Here is a 17,426-nt window from a genome sequence, read left to right on the forward strand (position 1 = left end):
CTGCTGCACTTCGTCGACCTCTGTACGTGACCGGAAGCCGGTAGCCAACAAGTGAGTGGGTGACGAGACTCATTTAGTACCCCTGTGACTCATCCGACGTCACGGCATTGTGGGCCGGCTCTCGGCGTTAAGTCAGATTTTAATACTGAAATGAAACGGAGGAAGACTGCAGCAGAAAAGTAACCTCGCAAAGAGCAAAACATCTATATCTGCTTTTTATTTTTTGTTTGGTTTCGTGAGTCCCGTTGGCTGATCTTTCAGGTAAGGATGAAGCTCATTACCGTATTTCCTGTAGCCGGTGCGCGATAGTGCTGAATCTGCATGTTGACAGTATGTTCCTATGGTGACTGTTTTAAATGTAAAAACAAAACCAAAAACCTTAATTGTCCAGATTCGAGAACTGAGTTAGATGTTGGTGAAATTCTAAGTAACAGGCTTTCTCAGCAGCCAGGTGTGGTTATGCGTTTCTTTCATTCTGCTCACTGAGTAATTTTGTTCGGATTCGGCTGTTCGCAGGAAAAATGGACTCAAAGGCCGAAGGAAGCGCTCCGTGCAGCAGGTGAGAAGTTCCGGTCAACATAATGTTCGACATATTTGTTTAAAAACGCAGGTACTACTCGACAAAACCGCTTCACACACGTCAACTGCAATGTCGTCTTGGAATGAGGAAGCTGGGGTGTGACAGGATATATGGCCATTGATTTTCTTTTCTTTCTTTCCCCCCTGAAAGTCGTGACGGTTTTGTTATTGTTAAATAACACCGTCTTTACAGAACCAATAAGATATTTGTAATACTGCCCCGTTAGCTACCCACCATATTTACGTAACAATCATTGCTCTTCATTGATCTGTGTGATTCATTGTTTTAACTGACCCTTTCATGTCTATCCTTCTCCCCTCTTAAAGCCCTGTTTATGTGCACAACCCACACCTGGATGCACTGAAAGAAGACATCCTCTACCACTTCAGTCTAGGAACTGAAACTCATAGCCTACAAGATATGTTTGGTGATGTCAAAGTAATGTATCCCATAGTCATCTTTTTTAATTTTTATTTTAAAGCCTTGAGCCTGTTTTTGTCTGTGCAGTTCTCATGTCTATCTTTATGTGTGTGCTTTACTGTAGTTTGTTTGTGTGGGTGGGAGTCCCTGGAGAATGAAAGCATTCACTGAGTACATCGCAGCTGAGCTCGGTATGGAAGACCCCAAATCTGAGTATCCAAATATCTGTGCTGGGACGGATCGTTACGCCATGTACAAAGTTGGCCCTGTCCTCTCTGTCAGTGTATGTAAGAACAATATCCTCAATGTTATTTTGTTTTCCACATGATCGTTTTCTTAACTTGTATTTGTTAATCTACCAAAATGCATAATAATATCATGAACGTCATTTAAAAATTGTGTATATCTCTGCTTGTTTTTGCAGCACGGAATGGGCATCCCATCTATTGCCATAATGTTGCATGAGCTAATAAAGCTCCTCTATCATGCAAAGTGCACAGATGTTACAATTATACGCATTGGGACATCAGGTGGAGTAGGTATGTGCATTTGGGCCCTTTTCTTGTTGAGGAAAGGTGAAGTGACCCTTTGGAATTGGGTGCTGTTTGGGATTAATTTGTAGATTAAGCCTAAAGACCAGCTTGTGATAGGATCTTAGTTACCATGGGACTAATTACATGTCATACCAGACCCATTTTCCAAATCATTGTAGTAAAATAAACAACCAAAATAAGGTTTTTTGTTTAATTTGATAAATATTTGTCAGTTTGGGGACTGATTTATTTCTTGTGCGCAGCTGTGCAAGATGCAGTTACAAAATGTTACCGGTGAATAGCTGAAAGCGAAAGTATGATCCTGTCAACAAAATGGTCTCTAGGTTAATGATTTGTTTTCAGTTTAGACAAAACGAGGCAAAGGTTTCTGTGTTATTAGTTACATTTTAACAAAGCTCAAAGGATCGGGTATTACAACTAGCGGGAAAGCAGAGATGGTGTAAGCAAAAATGAGAGACAGCATAAGAGTGATGAATGCTGAGCACTAGACTGGAAAACTGTGACATTTTAGGTTAAAGTTACACTTAAATGAAGATCAGTATTGAGGGGTTATATATTTTTTGTCATTGTAAATATATAATAATACATGTGCAGCATTAGCAAGCTAGAAATTCGTTTGTTATTTAGAATATGCTAATTTCCCTTGTAATTGTGTCGCACGTACTTTCCAGTAGATGGATCGTGTGATGACGCAAGAGATGACAACAGAGTCTTTGTTTTTAAAAAGGGCATATTTTTCTATTTTTATCCCAAGAAACAGACTAAGGTTCCTTAATCAAATTGCTTCATGAAAACATTTTCACAATTAATTGCAAATACTTGGTTTTAACTCATTTTATCAGATTTTTGAAAGAGAGATCAGCTGATCTTTGAAGCCTGCCTTTGAAATTTACACAACCTTGGCCTTACTGACTATATTAATTTCTGTGTGGATAACACCGTACCTACCAGGACTGTACGGTGTTTCTCCAACAACAAACCTTGGATTACCCCAGAAATTAAAGCTGTCCTCAAGCAGAAGAGGAGGGCCTTCAAATCCAAAGACAAAGAGGAGTTGAAAAGGGTGCAGAGAGAGTTGAGGGGACTGATAAGGAATGGGAAGGACAGCTACAGGCAGAAGATGGAGAACCAGCTTCAGCAAAACAACGTTGGTGAAGTCTGGAGAGGCCTCAGAACCATCTCAGGCCACAAACAGCAGAACTCTCTGCCTGGGAGGGATGTGAGGTGGGCAAATGAACTGAATCATTTCTTCAACAGATTTGATTCAACCATGAGACAGTCTACAACATCGGCTGCAGACTCACCCACCCCCACTGCTGCTGTTCCACCTCTGACACCTCAGACACTTCACACCTCCTCTATTCACCCTGCTCACTCCCCCCCACCCCCAACAACAGCATCCAATACACACTCAACACAAGGCTCCAGCCTGTCTCTCTCAACCACCCAGGTTAGGAGGGAACTGAGGAGGATTAATGGCAAGAAGGCAGCGGGCCCAGATGGCATCAGCTCGAGGGTCGTCAGGTCCTGCGCGGACCAACTGTGTGGGGTGATGGAGCACCTCTTCAACCTGAGCCTGAGGTTGGGAAGAGTCCCACAGCTCTGGAAAACCTCCTGTGTTGTACCAGTGCCAAAGACTTCACGCCCCAAGGACCTCAACAGCTACAGGCCGGTGGCTCTGACATCCCACCTGATGAAGACCCTGGAGCGGTTGGTCCTGGCTCAGCTTCGGCGCCTAACAAGCTCATCACTGGACCCACTTCAGTTTGCCTACCAGCCTGGCATTGGCGCGGATGATGCCGTCATTCACCTCCTACATCGTTCCCTCGCTCACCTGGAGACCGCTGGAAGCACTGTGAGAATCATGTTCTTTGATTTCTCCAGTGCCTTCAACACTATTCTTCCCTCGGTTCTGAAGGACAAGCTGGAGAACTCTGGAGTGGACCATCACCTCACTACCTGGATTTTGGACTACCTCACCGACCGACCACAGTATGTGAGGACTCAGGGCTGTGTGTCGGACAGGGTCGTCTGCAGTACGGGGGCCCCACAGGGAACGGTTCTGGCTCCGTTCCTCTTCACCATCTACACTGCAGACTTCTCCCACAATTCCACCCAGTGCTTCCTGCAGAAGTTCTCTGATGACTCTGCAATAGTCGGCCTCATCACTGATGGGGACGACAAGGAGTACAGAGGACTGACTCAAGACTTTGTGGACTGGTGCCAGCTGAACTACCTCCAGATCAACGCCAGTAAAACCAAGGAGCTGGTGGTAGACTTCCGCAGGCACAAGCATTCTCCACTGCAACCACTGAACATCCAAGGTATGGACATTGAGGCTGTGGACAGCTACAGGTACCTTGGTGTTCATCTGAACAACAGACTGGACTGGACTCATAACTCAGACGCCCTCTACAGGAAAGGGCAGAGCAGGCTGTACCTGCTGCGGAGACTCAGGTCGTTTGGGGTGGAGGGCCCACTCCTGAAGACCTTCTATGACTCTGTGGTGGCTTCTGCTATCTTTTATGGTGTGGTCTGCTGGGGCGGCAGCATCTCTGCTGGGGACAGGAAGAGACTGAACAGGGTGATCCGAAGGGCCAGCTCTGTTCTAGGATGCCCTCTGGACCCAGTGGAGGTGGTGAGTGACAGGAGAATGGCGGCTAAGCTGTCATCCCTGTTGGACAACGTCTCCCACCCCATGCAGCAGACTGTGACAGCACTGAGCAGCTCCTTCAGTGGGAGACTGCGGCACCCACGGTGTGGGACGGAGAGATTTCGCAGGTCTTTCCTCCCCACTGCTGTCAGACTCCACAACAAAGACTTTAACTGAACAAACACACACATCCACACATGTGAAATAACACTAAGTGCAATAATCTTTTCTGGCATCGTTGTATTTTTACTCAGTTGTATATAGCATTCGTATTCTATTTTTATCTTATTGTATATTTTTATTCTATTTTATTCTACTGTATATAGTATATTATTTTATTCTATTCTGTACAGCTGTGTACTGTATTTATTCTTATTGTATTCTAATTTTTGCGTCATAACTTTTGCACTGTCCACTTCCTGCTGTGACAAAACAAATTTCCCACGTGTGGGACTAATAAAGGTTATCTTATCTTATCTTATCTTATCTTATCCTTACACAAGCAATTGCATGAACATTTAGCTGTTGGCCTGTGTTGCATCTTTGATTTTGAAGTCTATACATGTAACATTTCCAGCACATGATGCACACGATGGTGATTCAATTCTAGAAGCTGTGACTAAATTTTACAACCACAGATCTTCATAGTAAAGATATATGCTCTAGAAAGGGCTATAAAGTAATTTGTCCTAAAATCTTTACATTTGTATTTTCACTTTAAAAAACTTTTTCATCTAACCTGCTATATTTGGCTTTCAGGACTTGAGCCTGGCACTGTTGTTGTCACCAAACAGTCTGTGGATCCCACCTTTCAGCCCAGGTTTGAGCAGGTGATCCTTGGGAAGACCGTGGTGCGCAATACTGATCTGGACCAAAGCCTGGCTGAGGACCTGCTGCAGTGCAGCAAGGAGCTAAACCAGTTTAAGACAGTTGTAGGCAACACCATGTGCACGCTGGATTTCTATGAAGGTTTGAGTTCTGATGCATCAATGTGTTAGCGAGTACACTGTTTGCCAACATCTACAGTCTTTCACTGTCTTCCTGTTTTCTCTGTTTGATCACACGTGTAGGGCAAGCCCGTTTGGATGGCGCTTTCTGCTCCTACACTGAGGAGGACAAGCAAGACTACCTCAACAAAGCTCAGGAAGCAGGAGTTTGTAATATAGAGATGGAGTCATCAGTGTTTGCTGCTATGTGTAAACTGAGTGGTCTACGAGGTAAGAAATTTCAATATCAGCATCGTTTTACTTCTGACAGCATTTTTTTTGTGTCTGAAAACTTTTATCTCTGTTTGTGAAAAGCGGCTGTGGTTTGCGTCACGCTCCTGGATCGGCTGAAGGGAGATCAGCTGCGCAGCTCTCACGAAGTTCTTCACAGTTACCAGCAGCGTCCTCAGATACTGGTCGGCTACTACATTAAGAAGCAGCTGAATGCCAAAGCGAAAGATAGCTAAATAAATGCAAGCATACAGTAAATTCTTATGATCTTCTGTCTAGAAGTCATACCTTTAAATATCTCCAAAAGACTTAAATGATGCCTTCTATTTATCCTTTGACACTGATTTAGTTGATACACTGCTATAAAAACATGCACCGCTACACTGTTGTTTTATTTCGTATTTCTCTTAAGTACACTTGAATTGATGTAGCACCCTTGTATTTAAAGTGAGTTAAATTCATGTGTATTAGTTAAGGTCGTCTTATTCTACTTGACATGTAAAGTTTCAGATCCGTAAAACTTGAACCTGTAAGTCTAAACTTACAGTGGTGCCATAACAAAATGACCTTTTTACACCTATTATAAAAAATACATTTTTAAAATATTTTATAGGTTTAGATTTGTTATTGAAAACTTAATTGTGTATGTGGAGATTTTTTTTTACATTTTTATTGTCATCCAGATTGTATTCAGTTTCTTCGACCTTTGTATATGTGCTCAGCATTTCTTTCACAATATAAAATTGCAACAACACAACACTCCGCTTGAGAAAGATTTCTGCTTTGTGTCATAAATAAAGCAAGCAAGTAAAGCTTTGTGCAGTCTGAAATTTCACAACATATTAAGAAAAGAATTCTTTAAGTAAGAGGCACTGCGGCACAAATGCAATGTGAAGTTTGTTATATGATCTGTCAGTATTTGCAGCTCTTGAAAAGCCTGGTGAAGTCAAGATCAGCATCCTGACCAATAAACAAGCCAAAGATATTAATAAATGGTGTTCTGGTGTGTACTGATTGAACAGTAAATTATCAATGATAATAATAATAATCTCCCTAAAAGATTTTGGGTAGACTGGTGTTGTTGTCACATTAACTGTTAACGCCACATTAAAGGACACTTTTGCGGTGGTTAATTTGTGGAAAAGACAGAAAAGTTTGAGGGGAGGAAGTATTTTGTCATTTTTAGGGGTCAGAGTAATTTTTCATGTTGCTACTTTTTCTGTAATAAAAAGCTCACACAGTATTAGTCGGTTAAAAATTGGACACTTGTTAAAAAGCTCAAGGTTTTTCATCAGCAAGCTTAAGCCATGTGGTAGCTAGGTTAAAATGTGACACATGTAACAACTGAGCCCCCGCCCGAGTATAAGAAATGAGAAAGGTATTTGAAGCTAGGCATGTAAAGGCAGTGTTGTATAAATATATCTGTTTGTTTCTTTGTTGGCAGAATGGTTTGTGTTGAGCCACACACAAACAGCTGGCCGAAGGAAGTATGGCTTTGTTGTGTTGTCTGCTAAGGTTATCATAAAGTTACATTAATTTGTTACAATTAATGAAAAAAAATGGAAAGAATACCTACTTTGAGGTCGTACCTTAGGCTTGGATTTAATGAAGGAACAGTTATTGAAAGATGTTTCAATCAATCAGCAATTCATGTAAATTCGAGTCAAAATCATGAATACTAACCTTGGTCTAACCTAGTTTGTCTGTTAAAATCAGCTATATGGGGAAAACACCTGGTTTTAAAATTTTCAGCTGGTGTCACAGGGTTCATTTTCTAGAAAGATCTGCTGAGACTGAAGTTACTTTGGACTGCTTTGGTCAGAGGAATAACTTTAGTACACTCATTCCCTCTTTTGTCTAATGCTGGTGATAGATGACGCATTAAAGGTTGAGATAAAATTGAACACTCTGACTAATGGCGAGTGTCATTGCTGATATTTTTGACCAGCAGGCGTGGCAGTCTGCAGCAGCTCGGTGAAGAAGTCTTCATTCTTACTTATGTTACAGTATTATCTGTTTGAATTAGTTGAACAGATCCTTTTCACCGCCACAGCTTTGACACGAATCAGTATGTGAATGCAGGTGTTATAATCACGTAGACTTTGGTTTTGTTTTTTTCAATCTAAACTTTAGTCATTTATAATTCCTGTAACTTCTTCATACTGGACTATATCATGACACAGTTGCAGGTTGAGGAAATATCGGTTGTTGTCAGTGTGGTGAATCATCTGCACACCAGGATATTCACTTCTTTACGCAAAAAAAGTGACAATGTTGGTGTATTTTATTTCTGGCCTATATTTTTTGCACTGTTAACTTGGATCGTTCTCAAACACATTATTATTACATTATTATTCAGGCTTGAGGACAGATAACGGCTTTATTCTGTGGTGTCTCAGTATTTTGAGCTTCTAGCCTACACTGGGTGGTGTAAGACGCGCGGCGCGTGAGAGGAGGGTCTGTTTGCGCGCTCCCGTGCGTGCCCACCTCCCGTCTGCTATCCGATCCTTCCTCCGTCTCTTCGCTGACTCAGTGCCTTAAGCAGCATCACCGCTCACCAGAACAGATCTACAGCATCCTCTGCGGAGAAATACATCAGCCATGGCTAAAACAGCAACCGGTAAGCATTAGTCTGGATGGGTTCAGATGGATTAAAGCGGGATGGATGCACGGTACAGGTGCAGGATTTTTGCGGAAGGTCTGTGTCGGCCCGGTGTAGCCTACCGGCTGGTGGTCGTGCTTCTGTAACAGCTCCACCATAAAAATAAATATATAAATAGATAAAATAAAATAAAATAAAAGCTTTCTTTGCCGTTTTCAACACTAAATTGCATTAAATCACATTTCTGCAGACTATTGTCTCCACGCAGGACTCTATTGATGATAAGAATGTGGGCTCACGCCGAGCATCCTCTGTCGTTAGGTTACTGAAAAATCTCCTATATTATCCTACCTATGTAAACATATTCATTTTTATATAACAATTGTGTTAGGTAACATTGTGTAATTATACAATATGGGCTGCCTGAGAGGGGTTTACTAACCTTACAATGCTCCACCTGCGGTTCACGCTACAGCGGCCCCAACATGCAGCATAATGCAGACGGACCGCACCCAAGATGCTGGGTTGCCGATCATTTAGCCGACACCAAATCATTTGGAGGCTTCATCTGTTTGACTTTTACATTCATGTGGCTATAATGAAAGGTGCAGGTGATCGTTTCACTTTTTTTGTCACTTAAACGTCTCTTTAAGATGATTGTTGTCGGTTATAAGATTGCACCCTTTATTCATGTCTTTAGCTTTCCTTATCTATTCCTGGCAAAGGATTGCACCAGCTGTGGCAGAGGTGCTGCAGTTTATTTTCCAAAAATTCATTATTGATATATGTTACAAAAATAAAATGTAGGTAGAGTTAGCACACTGATATTAGGAACTAGATTTTACGCTAGTCATCTCTTCTGATGGGTAGTTATTGTTGTAGGCCAGACATTTAGCATGGGTTTGTTTGTTTTTGGCTACCTATTTTACAAAATTCTTAATATAAGCCACCCATTCCTTCAGGGTTTTTTTTTTACATAAAATATAATGTGCCAACTCACTATTCTGCATGTAGTAGCATAGATTTGTAGTTAACCAGACAGGTGTACGGCAGGGTGGGAGGCAGGCCAGCCCTGCAGCAAGGGGCTGCTTCACACGCTGGCCTTTGCAGCAGAAGGCATAGCAGCACTGACAATCTGTAGTCCTGAAGAGCCAGGTGGGCACTTTGTCAAAAATAGAAAGAGCACGAAGAACTGGCGGTGAAGATTAAAAATAGTCCAAAGATCTAGTGAAAGTTAATTAAAAAAAGAACGTTCAGGTCATTAATCTGGTGTTTTTTATGACTATGACACCACGGTGACCGAGGCGCATTATTGGACAAAGCTGTTTCATGTCCTGATTTTAGCTCACATGTGAACTTCAGTAAAAGTAATGGTTGTTATGCTCTTAGTTTGATAATGCTCACAGAATACATTCATCCAATTAATTATTAAGCAGTGCTGCACTTAGATACATTTCAGACTTTTAACAGCTCATTAGGCAGTCATCTGAGCTAACAGGCTTGTTGAGAATTTCCCCTTTCTTAACAAGTAATCAAATTGAAAATCTCAACTATATGTATCCATTTGTGACAATGTTGGTTGTGACAAATGGATAATGCTGTGTTTGTTTTATGGTTTTATGTTCTTGCAGCATACAAAGAGAAGATGAAGGAGCTGTCTGTCCTCTCCCTCATCTGCTCCTGCTTCTACCCAGAGCCACGCAATAAGCTTGTGTGTGACTTTGAAGGTACAAAATCAGCTGAATCATGGATTTTCTTTTAAATTAAACAAGCTAACTCCATGTTGATGATTTCTTTCAGATTTTAGACAAAAAATACGTATCATTGGACTGATACAGTAATATGTCTTGACTTTGCTACCATTAGCATTGTAATTGTGTCATTTACAGACATGGAGGTGAAACCTATAAACAAGCGGGCCTCGGGTCAGGCTTTTGAGGTGATTCTCAAGCCTCAGTCTCCAGTGTCAGATGTAGCCCACAACCTTCCCTCACCCCCAAAGAGGGATATCTCCTTGGACGACATTGAGAAGAAACTCGAGGCAGCTGAAGAACGGAGGAAGGTGAGTATATTGCATCGATGTCAACAAGCTTTAGGTGTTTAAACTGTAAAACAAAAGAAATCTTTGAGACATTTAACTATGGAAAATGAATAATTCATGTTACAAGATGGAGGTGCAAATGATTCAATTTGAATACTTCTGTATATTCAGTACCAAGAGGCCCAGGTGCTGAGGGCTTTGGCAGAAAAGCGAGAACATGAGAGGGACGTGTTGCTAAAGGCTATGGAAGAGAACAGTAATTTCAGCAAGATGGCTGAGGAGAAGCTCCAGATGAAGATGGAGCAGATCAAGGAGAACCGTGAAGCCCACCTGGCGGCCATGATGGAGCGCCTACAAGAGAAGGTGAGTCGTCAGCTTTATCAGAACTAAAAGCATATGAAAGGGGCTGGGCAGCGTCCTGATGAGTAATCATTCTCACTGTGCTGTTGTGACGTTTCCAGGAGAAACACGCGGCTGTGGTGCGCAGAAACAAAGAGCTGAGGGAAGAGCTGACAGCATGAGCCTCACACGAGTCCAGACTTCCATCCACCCAGTCCTGTCCCCTTCCTCGGTAGAGCCTTCACCCTCTTCGTAACAGACACTCAACCCTGGAGGCTGAGAGGTTCAAGGACCTCACCACTATATCACAACCCACCATGCCACCAGTACTCACTATTATCAGTATTATCAGTGGATATAAACATGAATAACACTCATCTTGAGAATTGAATGGTTTTGTTGATTTAAGAGAAATTGAAAGAATATGGGTTTTATTGGCTTTAATTTTGTCAGTACTTTTATCTATCTATCTATCTATCTATCTATCTATCTATCTATCTATCTATCTATCTATCTATCTATCTATCTATCTATCTATCTATCTATCTATCTATCTATCTAATATTTTCTTTGTCTTTGATTAATGTTCAGTTCTTGAAGTTTGACTCTGCGACCATTTTCTTGTGGAAGCTCTCAGTGGTGTGAGTTGGCTGTAGACAGGCATTTGCATTGATTCCCGATGATGTCCTGATAATGATGTTTTTTGCTGTGTCTTTTGTGAAGAATGACGGTTGGTGTTTCCAGACTACAGACTCCTCAAGATATCAACGTATCTCATCTGTATCTCCCTCACGCGCACCTACTCATTCTCAACACGCACACTTGGAACTTAACAATAATCGAATCCCCACAGATACATAGAAGTCCACTTCCTCTGAAATGAGCTCAATAGGTGCTTTATTGTTATTAAGAATGTCTATGCCCAATGGGAGCAACTGTTTATACACTTGCAGATTACCACTTTACCCCGACGGCGCCATTTTTCGATGAATCCATCGTTACCCAAACGAATAGCTTTGTTAAGAACACGGTATTGGGAATGAACCTTATAAAGTTGTGAATGTTATGACACCATACTGGTATCATGCATAGTGTCTTGGACAGTAGAATGTGCTGTTGCTCCCATCTTGATATTGATAGTGTGAACATTACGTATGTCTGTGTGGGTGTGTGTGAATGAAGAATTACCTTGAGGCATCATCAGCACCTTCTCTCATTTAGGGGGTTAGATAGAGAATGGATGCAGGATGCTTTACATTCAGCACACTAAACTAGTCTCTTTTTAATATACAGTACCACTGATATCTGCCTGCATCTTCTGCTGCTTGTTTTTCTCCCTCCATCTATTTCTCTGTGAAAGCTTTGCTGAATAAAAGTTTGGGGTTCTGTGAACATGGCATGCACCATCTGAAACTTTTCTGTAAACTGCCAAATAAAAGAACCAGTTATCTACACATCCTGAGAATCTTCCTGTAAATTTGTATTCTAATCTGATTTTAATAGCGTTTTAACATTTTTATTATTGCAGTGTTTAGAGTAGTTAAAATGTACAGATATGTAATTGATCATCAGCAAGTATGAGCACCTCTATAAAAGCAGAGGGTTTTATTTTTACAGTTGGATGGTCTGGAGCAGTTGTGTGTTAACACAATGCCAAGGACGAAAAACATCAGCTATGATTTGGGAATGGTCATGAGGTCGTTTCTGAAAAATTTAAAGTGGAGAGAAGCCGTCAAAGTGGAGATGGTTTACCATAATGCACAGCCCCATATTTGGCAAAAATAAAATACAGAACATCAACACAAACATTTTATACCAACTGTGAAGCCCGACAGTGGCGGTGTAATGATTTGGGCTTGTTTTACATTTGTAGGACCTGAGCATCTAGGCTCTCCTCTGTATGCCAAAGTTTTCTAGAGACAAATAACGCTAAAGGCTGGCCAAAATTGGTTGGTGCAACAGGGCAATGATCCTAAGGAGAGCTATATGTCTGTGAAGGTTCTCAGTCATCCAGGTCATCGTAGTCAAAGGAGCTTGGAAAGAAAAGCGTCTGGACTTCTATGAGTTGCTTGAAGACGTTTCGCCTCTCATCTGAGAAGCTTCTTCAGTTCTAAGGTCAAATAGTGGAGAGTCCCAGATTTAAACCCAGTGGGAGTTTCCCCCCAAAGAGGGACAAAGGACCCCCTGATGATCCTCTACCTAATCACATGAGCCAAGGTGTGAAAGCGGGTGTGGGTTACAATCAGCCAGGGTTTTGGGTGAGCTCATCGTGAAACCTGGCCCCTCCCTATCATGTGATTTCCTGAGGTCAGATGGCCCAGGATGTGAGTGGGTGTTACGGCGTCTGGGAAGGGATCTCAAAACTGGATTATAGATGGCAGAGAGTTGGTGTCGTAAACCACCGCCTCTGTTCAAAGATGGTCGCTCACAGTGGACGTAAATGGCTTCTTTCACTCATCTTTCAAACCATCTGTCCTCTCTGTCCAAAATGTGAACATTGGCATCCTTGAAAGAGTGACCTTTGTCCTTTAGATGCAGATGGACAGCTGAGTCTTGTCCTGTGGAGGTGGCTCTTCTGGGGGTTGTTTGGTCTCTCCGATGTGGAGGTCTGGGCATTCCTCGCTGCACTGTACAGCATACACCACATTGTTAAGTTTGTGTTTAGGAGCTTTGTCTTTCGGGTGAACCAGCTTTTGTCTGAGTGTGTTGCTGGGTCTGAAATGCACCGGGATGTCGTGCTTGGAGAGAACCCTCCTGAGTTTCTCGGATACACCAGCTACATAGGGGATGACAATGTTGTTGCGTCTGTCTTTCTTATCCTCCCTCGCTGGTGTCTGATCTTCTTTCCTGTGCATCTTTGCTGACTTTATAAACGCCCAATTAGGATAACCGCATGTTTTAAGTGCTTCCTTTACATGTGTGTGTTCCTTCTTTTTCCCTTCAGGCTTAGAGGGAACATGTTCTGCCCGGTGGTGTAGGGTCCTAATTACTCCAAGTTTGTGTTCCAGAGGGTGATGGGAGTCAAAGAGGAGGTACTGGTCCGTGTGTGTGGGCTTCCGGTAAACTTCAATGTTGAGGTTGCCTTTCAAGGTCTTGAAGGCAAGTTATAACTTTCTTTTTGCAAATCTACAAAGGAGTGGCGGAAAAAGACATCATGGTGCTTCTGTATGGAATTATATTTATGACATAACACATGCACGAGCAAAAACATTTCAGGGACACAATTACATTCCAATCCATCCAGCAACGCGCACAAAGAAGCCATCGTGCACGCTAGCTGCTTTGCACGTGCTGCTACAATTTTACGCTCTGGCGGGTGCTCTGTGGAGAAAGCCTGCTTACACACACCCTGCTAAACCAACACGTACGCGCTCGCTAAACTTACTTTCGACTGTCTGGAGGCGGAACCCAACGGATGACGGATCCTAATGTGATTGGTCAATATGATGGACACTTCAGCTTACTTGTTTAACTGAATTACACTGTGACGGCGACACTGTCTTAAACTGTATTTGTTTACAATTTAAAAAACAAAACTTGTCAAATTGGTTATCAACAGTTATTGTTTGCTGTGCAGCAGTGGAAATAGTGGGGAAAAAACGGTTATTCCATATATGGGAAACGCAGTGCCCTACTAAGGCATTTTCACCATGTGCACTTATTCTTTTGTGCCCGTGGAGGGGACAGCATATGATTCACATGATTTCTGTACTCATCATATCACTTGGGAGCATCGTGTCCTCTCTGGAGAGAAATATTTCATCACACGTTGTGTTAAACTGCAGTAAACCTTCCCTAAGGTTTGGGCCCAGTTTTCCACAACACAGTGCCATAACTGAGCCACCAGCTCTGGGGGGTTGAATTCTTCTAACTGTACTTAAGCTTTCCACCAGCAGGTGGCAGTGTCAGATTTATTTGGGACCAGAACCCTCCCAAAACAAAACAAAACCCTACAACCCTTCAAAACTGGAACAAAATATATAATATGCTAAACAGGAATATAGGCAACAATATTAACAGTATTACTGACTGGCTGAATTAGAATATTAGATTCCCTAAAATCTGCTGTTGACATTTTAGTTTTCATAATCTGATTTATTATTTACAGCATGTGACTTAAAGCCCTGGGGGAATACAATTCAGACAGCAGATGCCCCACCTGAATGCCTGATGTGCTTCATGCATGGATAAAAGACCAAGCCATTAAAACAATGAACCCCTTAAAAGCCATGCCTCTAAAAGACAGAAACAAAAACAGTACCTAAAATGCGGAACAGTGATTTATGGGTCCAGCTGCCTGAGTGTTGTTGTTACTTTTCAACCTCTTTCCTCCAATGTCCTCATACTGTTCACACTATTGTCTCCGTTCCAGACCAACCTGAGCTGGTGAGGTCAGGGTAACATTGTAAAGGATTTCCTCTGGCTCTTAATGATTTCCTGTGTATTCATAAGGGCAACAATGCTGTCGAATTCAGTTACTTACCTGGCACACAGTAAAGGAATTACCTTTCAGTCAATAGCCAGGACCTCATTAGCTCATGATTGACTTCTATGAGACTGCAATAGAAGTGCACCTGCAGATTGTGTGTCATTATGGGAATGTATGGGCTTTATGAGTAAAGGAGCTTCTGTCGTCTGCTTGTATGTAGGACTTGGCTGCATGTGAATGAATGTGAAAAGCAACAACATGGTATACATGATAAGAACCAAAAAGGAATGAAAGAAGTGAAGGCAACAGAAATACACATTCTTTTATAACCATGTTGTATATATTTAGAATCAATTTATTGGTACAAAAATATTACAAACAGGTACAAGAATCCAGGTTTCCAAACCTTAAAAAGTTATTTTCCCAAAAGTTGCGCACATAATATGCATATTTATTGTCACTGTAGTTCCCAAAATCATAAGGAAAGCTGACATAATTAAGTTAATCTATGTTACGCCAGGTGTAGATTTGTATATTTCAGTATATGGCCTACAACAGCTGATCTCTAATTTTGTGCTTATTGTAAATCAATCCATGACCCATTTATCATACCATTACAACAGTCCTCAACCTGGAGGCAGTGCAGGCTAGCTAAATTAGTTTATGATTTCATTTAATAACATAAAAATACTTTTTTTTACTTGTTAAAAGTAAATGAGAAATTAGATCCTCTACCAACCGCTCCCACTTGTTCCTTATGCTTAATAAAATAAAATCAGTTTTGTTCCCCTGTATTTTATTGTTGTAAAACAGTTGAAGCAGTCTGTATGTGACGGTGGACACAGCTCAGCTGTTGCCCTCAGTCCAGGGATTGGCTTCAGAAGGCCCCGATCTCCATGCCCCATGGCCTGTAAGGTTTTGACAGTGTGGAGGAGGGACTCACGGTGCTGACGGCTGTCGGGGAAAGGAGGGGGAATGCGCTAAAGGAGAGGGGGAAGGCCGAAAGCGAGGACAGAGATGAGACCAGTGGTGGAGAAAGCTTGGTTGTTGGCATGGGAAGACTGAGGGGTAGAGAGCCATTGGGGGCAACCCTGAGGGACTCTGTGGGGGGCATGGCACTGAGTCTGGATGTCCCAGATGTCTCAGTGGAGGAGGAGGAGGAGGAGGAGGAGGAAGATGATGATGAGGGTGAAGAGGAGGAGGAAGGGGCCTGGCTACTGGCGGTTCTGGATGCAGGTGTCCTGCCCTGGGGGTGCTGTACAAGGAGTGGGTGGGGTAGATGGGCAGGAGTAGCCCCGTAGGCAGAGCCCCAGGCTAAGTGTTCCAGTCCAGTGTGCACCTCCCTCTGAGAGGCATAGTTGCTGAGGTGGGACACCAAACGTACACGGAGGGTGTCTGTGCTGTCCCGACCCTCTATGATGCTCAGGTAGCGAGCTGTCTCTGCCAGGCACTCCCTGAAGCCCAGGCTGCGGTAATCCTTAGCAAGAGCGTGAGCTTCAAAGTAACCTGTGAGAAAAGAACAAACATGGTTAAATAAACGTGTTACTCAAAGAATATGTCATATTTATTAATACCAGAGCTGAAACATGCATTTATTCAAAGAAAATATCCACTACCTTTCCCACCAGAAGCATGAAGCATCTTCAAATGGTCCACTGTCATTTGGAGTATTTCTGCTTTCTCCAGTTTAGCAGATCCCTGCAAAGACGTTATAATAAAGCGTCTCTTTCAGTTATATATTATCTATCAACAAAATTGTGTGTGCCAAATAAAATGAAGAATAACATACCTGTTTCTCAAAAGCACTCGGCACCAATCTTCTCAGCTCTGACAAACTGTTGTTGATCCGGTCACGTCTCCGTTTCTCAATGATCTGTTTGAAAACATATTTCAACATTAATTCAATCGTGCAGAGGATGAGAAACTTTGGAAACTATTAAACAAGAGCGGGAAACGCGGTTCACATACCCCTCTGCGCCTTTTTCTGGCTTGGACTTGCGTGGTTGTGGAGAGTGACATCGATCCGTGGGAGTCAATTTGACTAAAAAAGTAAAAACAAAAAACGATGTTGAGGCAATACATTAAAGAGCACTTTAAAAAAAACAGGATATGTAGGGAATAACGCAAAAAACACCCAATTCTTAATTAAAACATGTCGTATAGGTTGATTTTCTTAAAAAAAAAAAAAAAAAAGTTAACATACCCATTTTCATCCCCACTGTCCTTCTCCACCTCAACAGTGTCGTCCAGGTCGCTGTCCGATGAGCTGTAGTTGTGGCTTCGCTTCATTTCGCCTTCAATCTCTTCTCTCGGGGCACAGACAGCACGAGGTATGCGTAACAGTTTAAAACTGTCTGATCTGCATCTGCTGTGACTGTTTTCACACGGCGGAGAGGAGGGCGGGGTGACCGGAATGATGTGGGCGGGGCTCTGGCAGACTTGAGCCAGTCAGAATCGAGCTGAGGCTTGAGTGACGGGGGCCTTAAAAATATCAATGAAGTTTTGAGGGATCAAAGAGCATCATCCTAATAAAAGTGGTCTGAAACAATGATATCACATTATGAATCTATATATAAAAACAATGTATTAAT

General features: G+C 42.3%; 3 protein-coding genes across 4 annotated transcripts; 2 read left to right on the forward strand and 1 right to left on the reverse strand.

Annotated features, from left to right (window-relative positions):
- Positions 1 to 117: 117 nt before the first annotated feature.
- upp1 (uridine phosphorylase 1) lies at positions 118 to 6,410 on the forward strand. Its single transcript, XM_080897287.1, has 8 exons — positions 118 to 261; positions 517 to 559; positions 907 to 1,018; positions 1,125 to 1,283; positions 1,425 to 1,539; positions 4,967 to 5,176; positions 5,278 to 5,424; positions 5,509 to 6,410. The coding sequence occupies exons 2-8, from the start codon at positions 522 to 524 to the stop codon at positions 5,658 to 5,660; spliced, it is 933 nt and encodes a 310-aa protein (XP_080753413.1). The 5' UTR covers positions 118 to 261; positions 517 to 521; the 3' UTR covers positions 5,661 to 6,410.
- A 1,435-nt stretch (positions 6,411 to 7,845) lies between these two features.
- stmn2a (stathmin 2a) lies at positions 7,846 to 11,856 on the forward strand. Of its 2 annotated transcripts, XR_013973522.1 has the most exons (6): positions 7,846 to 8,044; positions 9,658 to 9,753; positions 9,916 to 10,088; positions 10,239 to 10,430; positions 10,529 to 10,638; positions 11,130 to 11,856. XR_013973522.1 is itself a non-coding variant. In XM_080897288.1 (5 exons), the coding sequence occupies exons 1-5, from the start codon at positions 8,026 to 8,028 to the stop codon at positions 10,586 to 10,588; spliced, it is 540 nt and encodes a 179-aa protein (XP_080753414.1). In that variant the 5' UTR covers positions 7,851 to 8,025; the 3' UTR covers positions 10,589 to 11,856. The 2 variants fall into 2 exon arrangements, 1 of the variants encoding a protein (XP_080753414.1); XM_080897288.1 differs by having other exon boundaries at positions 7,851 to 8,044; positions 10,529 to 11,856.
- A 3,313-nt stretch (positions 11,857 to 15,169) lies between these two features.
- Positions 15,170 to 17,197, reverse strand: LOC308406137 (hairy/enhancer-of-split related with YRPW motif protein 1-like). The gene is made up of 5 exons (XM_080897006.1): positions 17,039 to 17,197; positions 16,804 to 16,876; positions 16,625 to 16,708; positions 16,452 to 16,533; positions 15,170 to 16,341 (listed from the first exon to the last, which is right to left on the reverse strand). The coding sequence occupies exons 1-5, from the start codon at positions 17,122 to 17,124 to the stop codon at positions 15,713 to 15,715; spliced, it is 954 nt and encodes a 317-aa protein (XP_080753132.1). The 5' UTR covers positions 17,125 to 17,197; the 3' UTR covers positions 15,170 to 15,712.
- Between the last annotated feature and the right edge of the window lie 229 nt (positions 17,198 to 17,426).

The sequence above is a fragment of the Rhamphochromis sp. 'chilingali' genome (genome assembly GCF_963969265.1).
Source record: "Rhamphochromis sp. 'chilingali' genome assembly, chromosome: 11".
Classification (NCBI taxonomy): Eukaryota; Metazoa; Chordata; class Actinopteri; order Cichliformes; family Cichlidae; genus Rhamphochromis; species Rhamphochromis sp. 'chilingali'.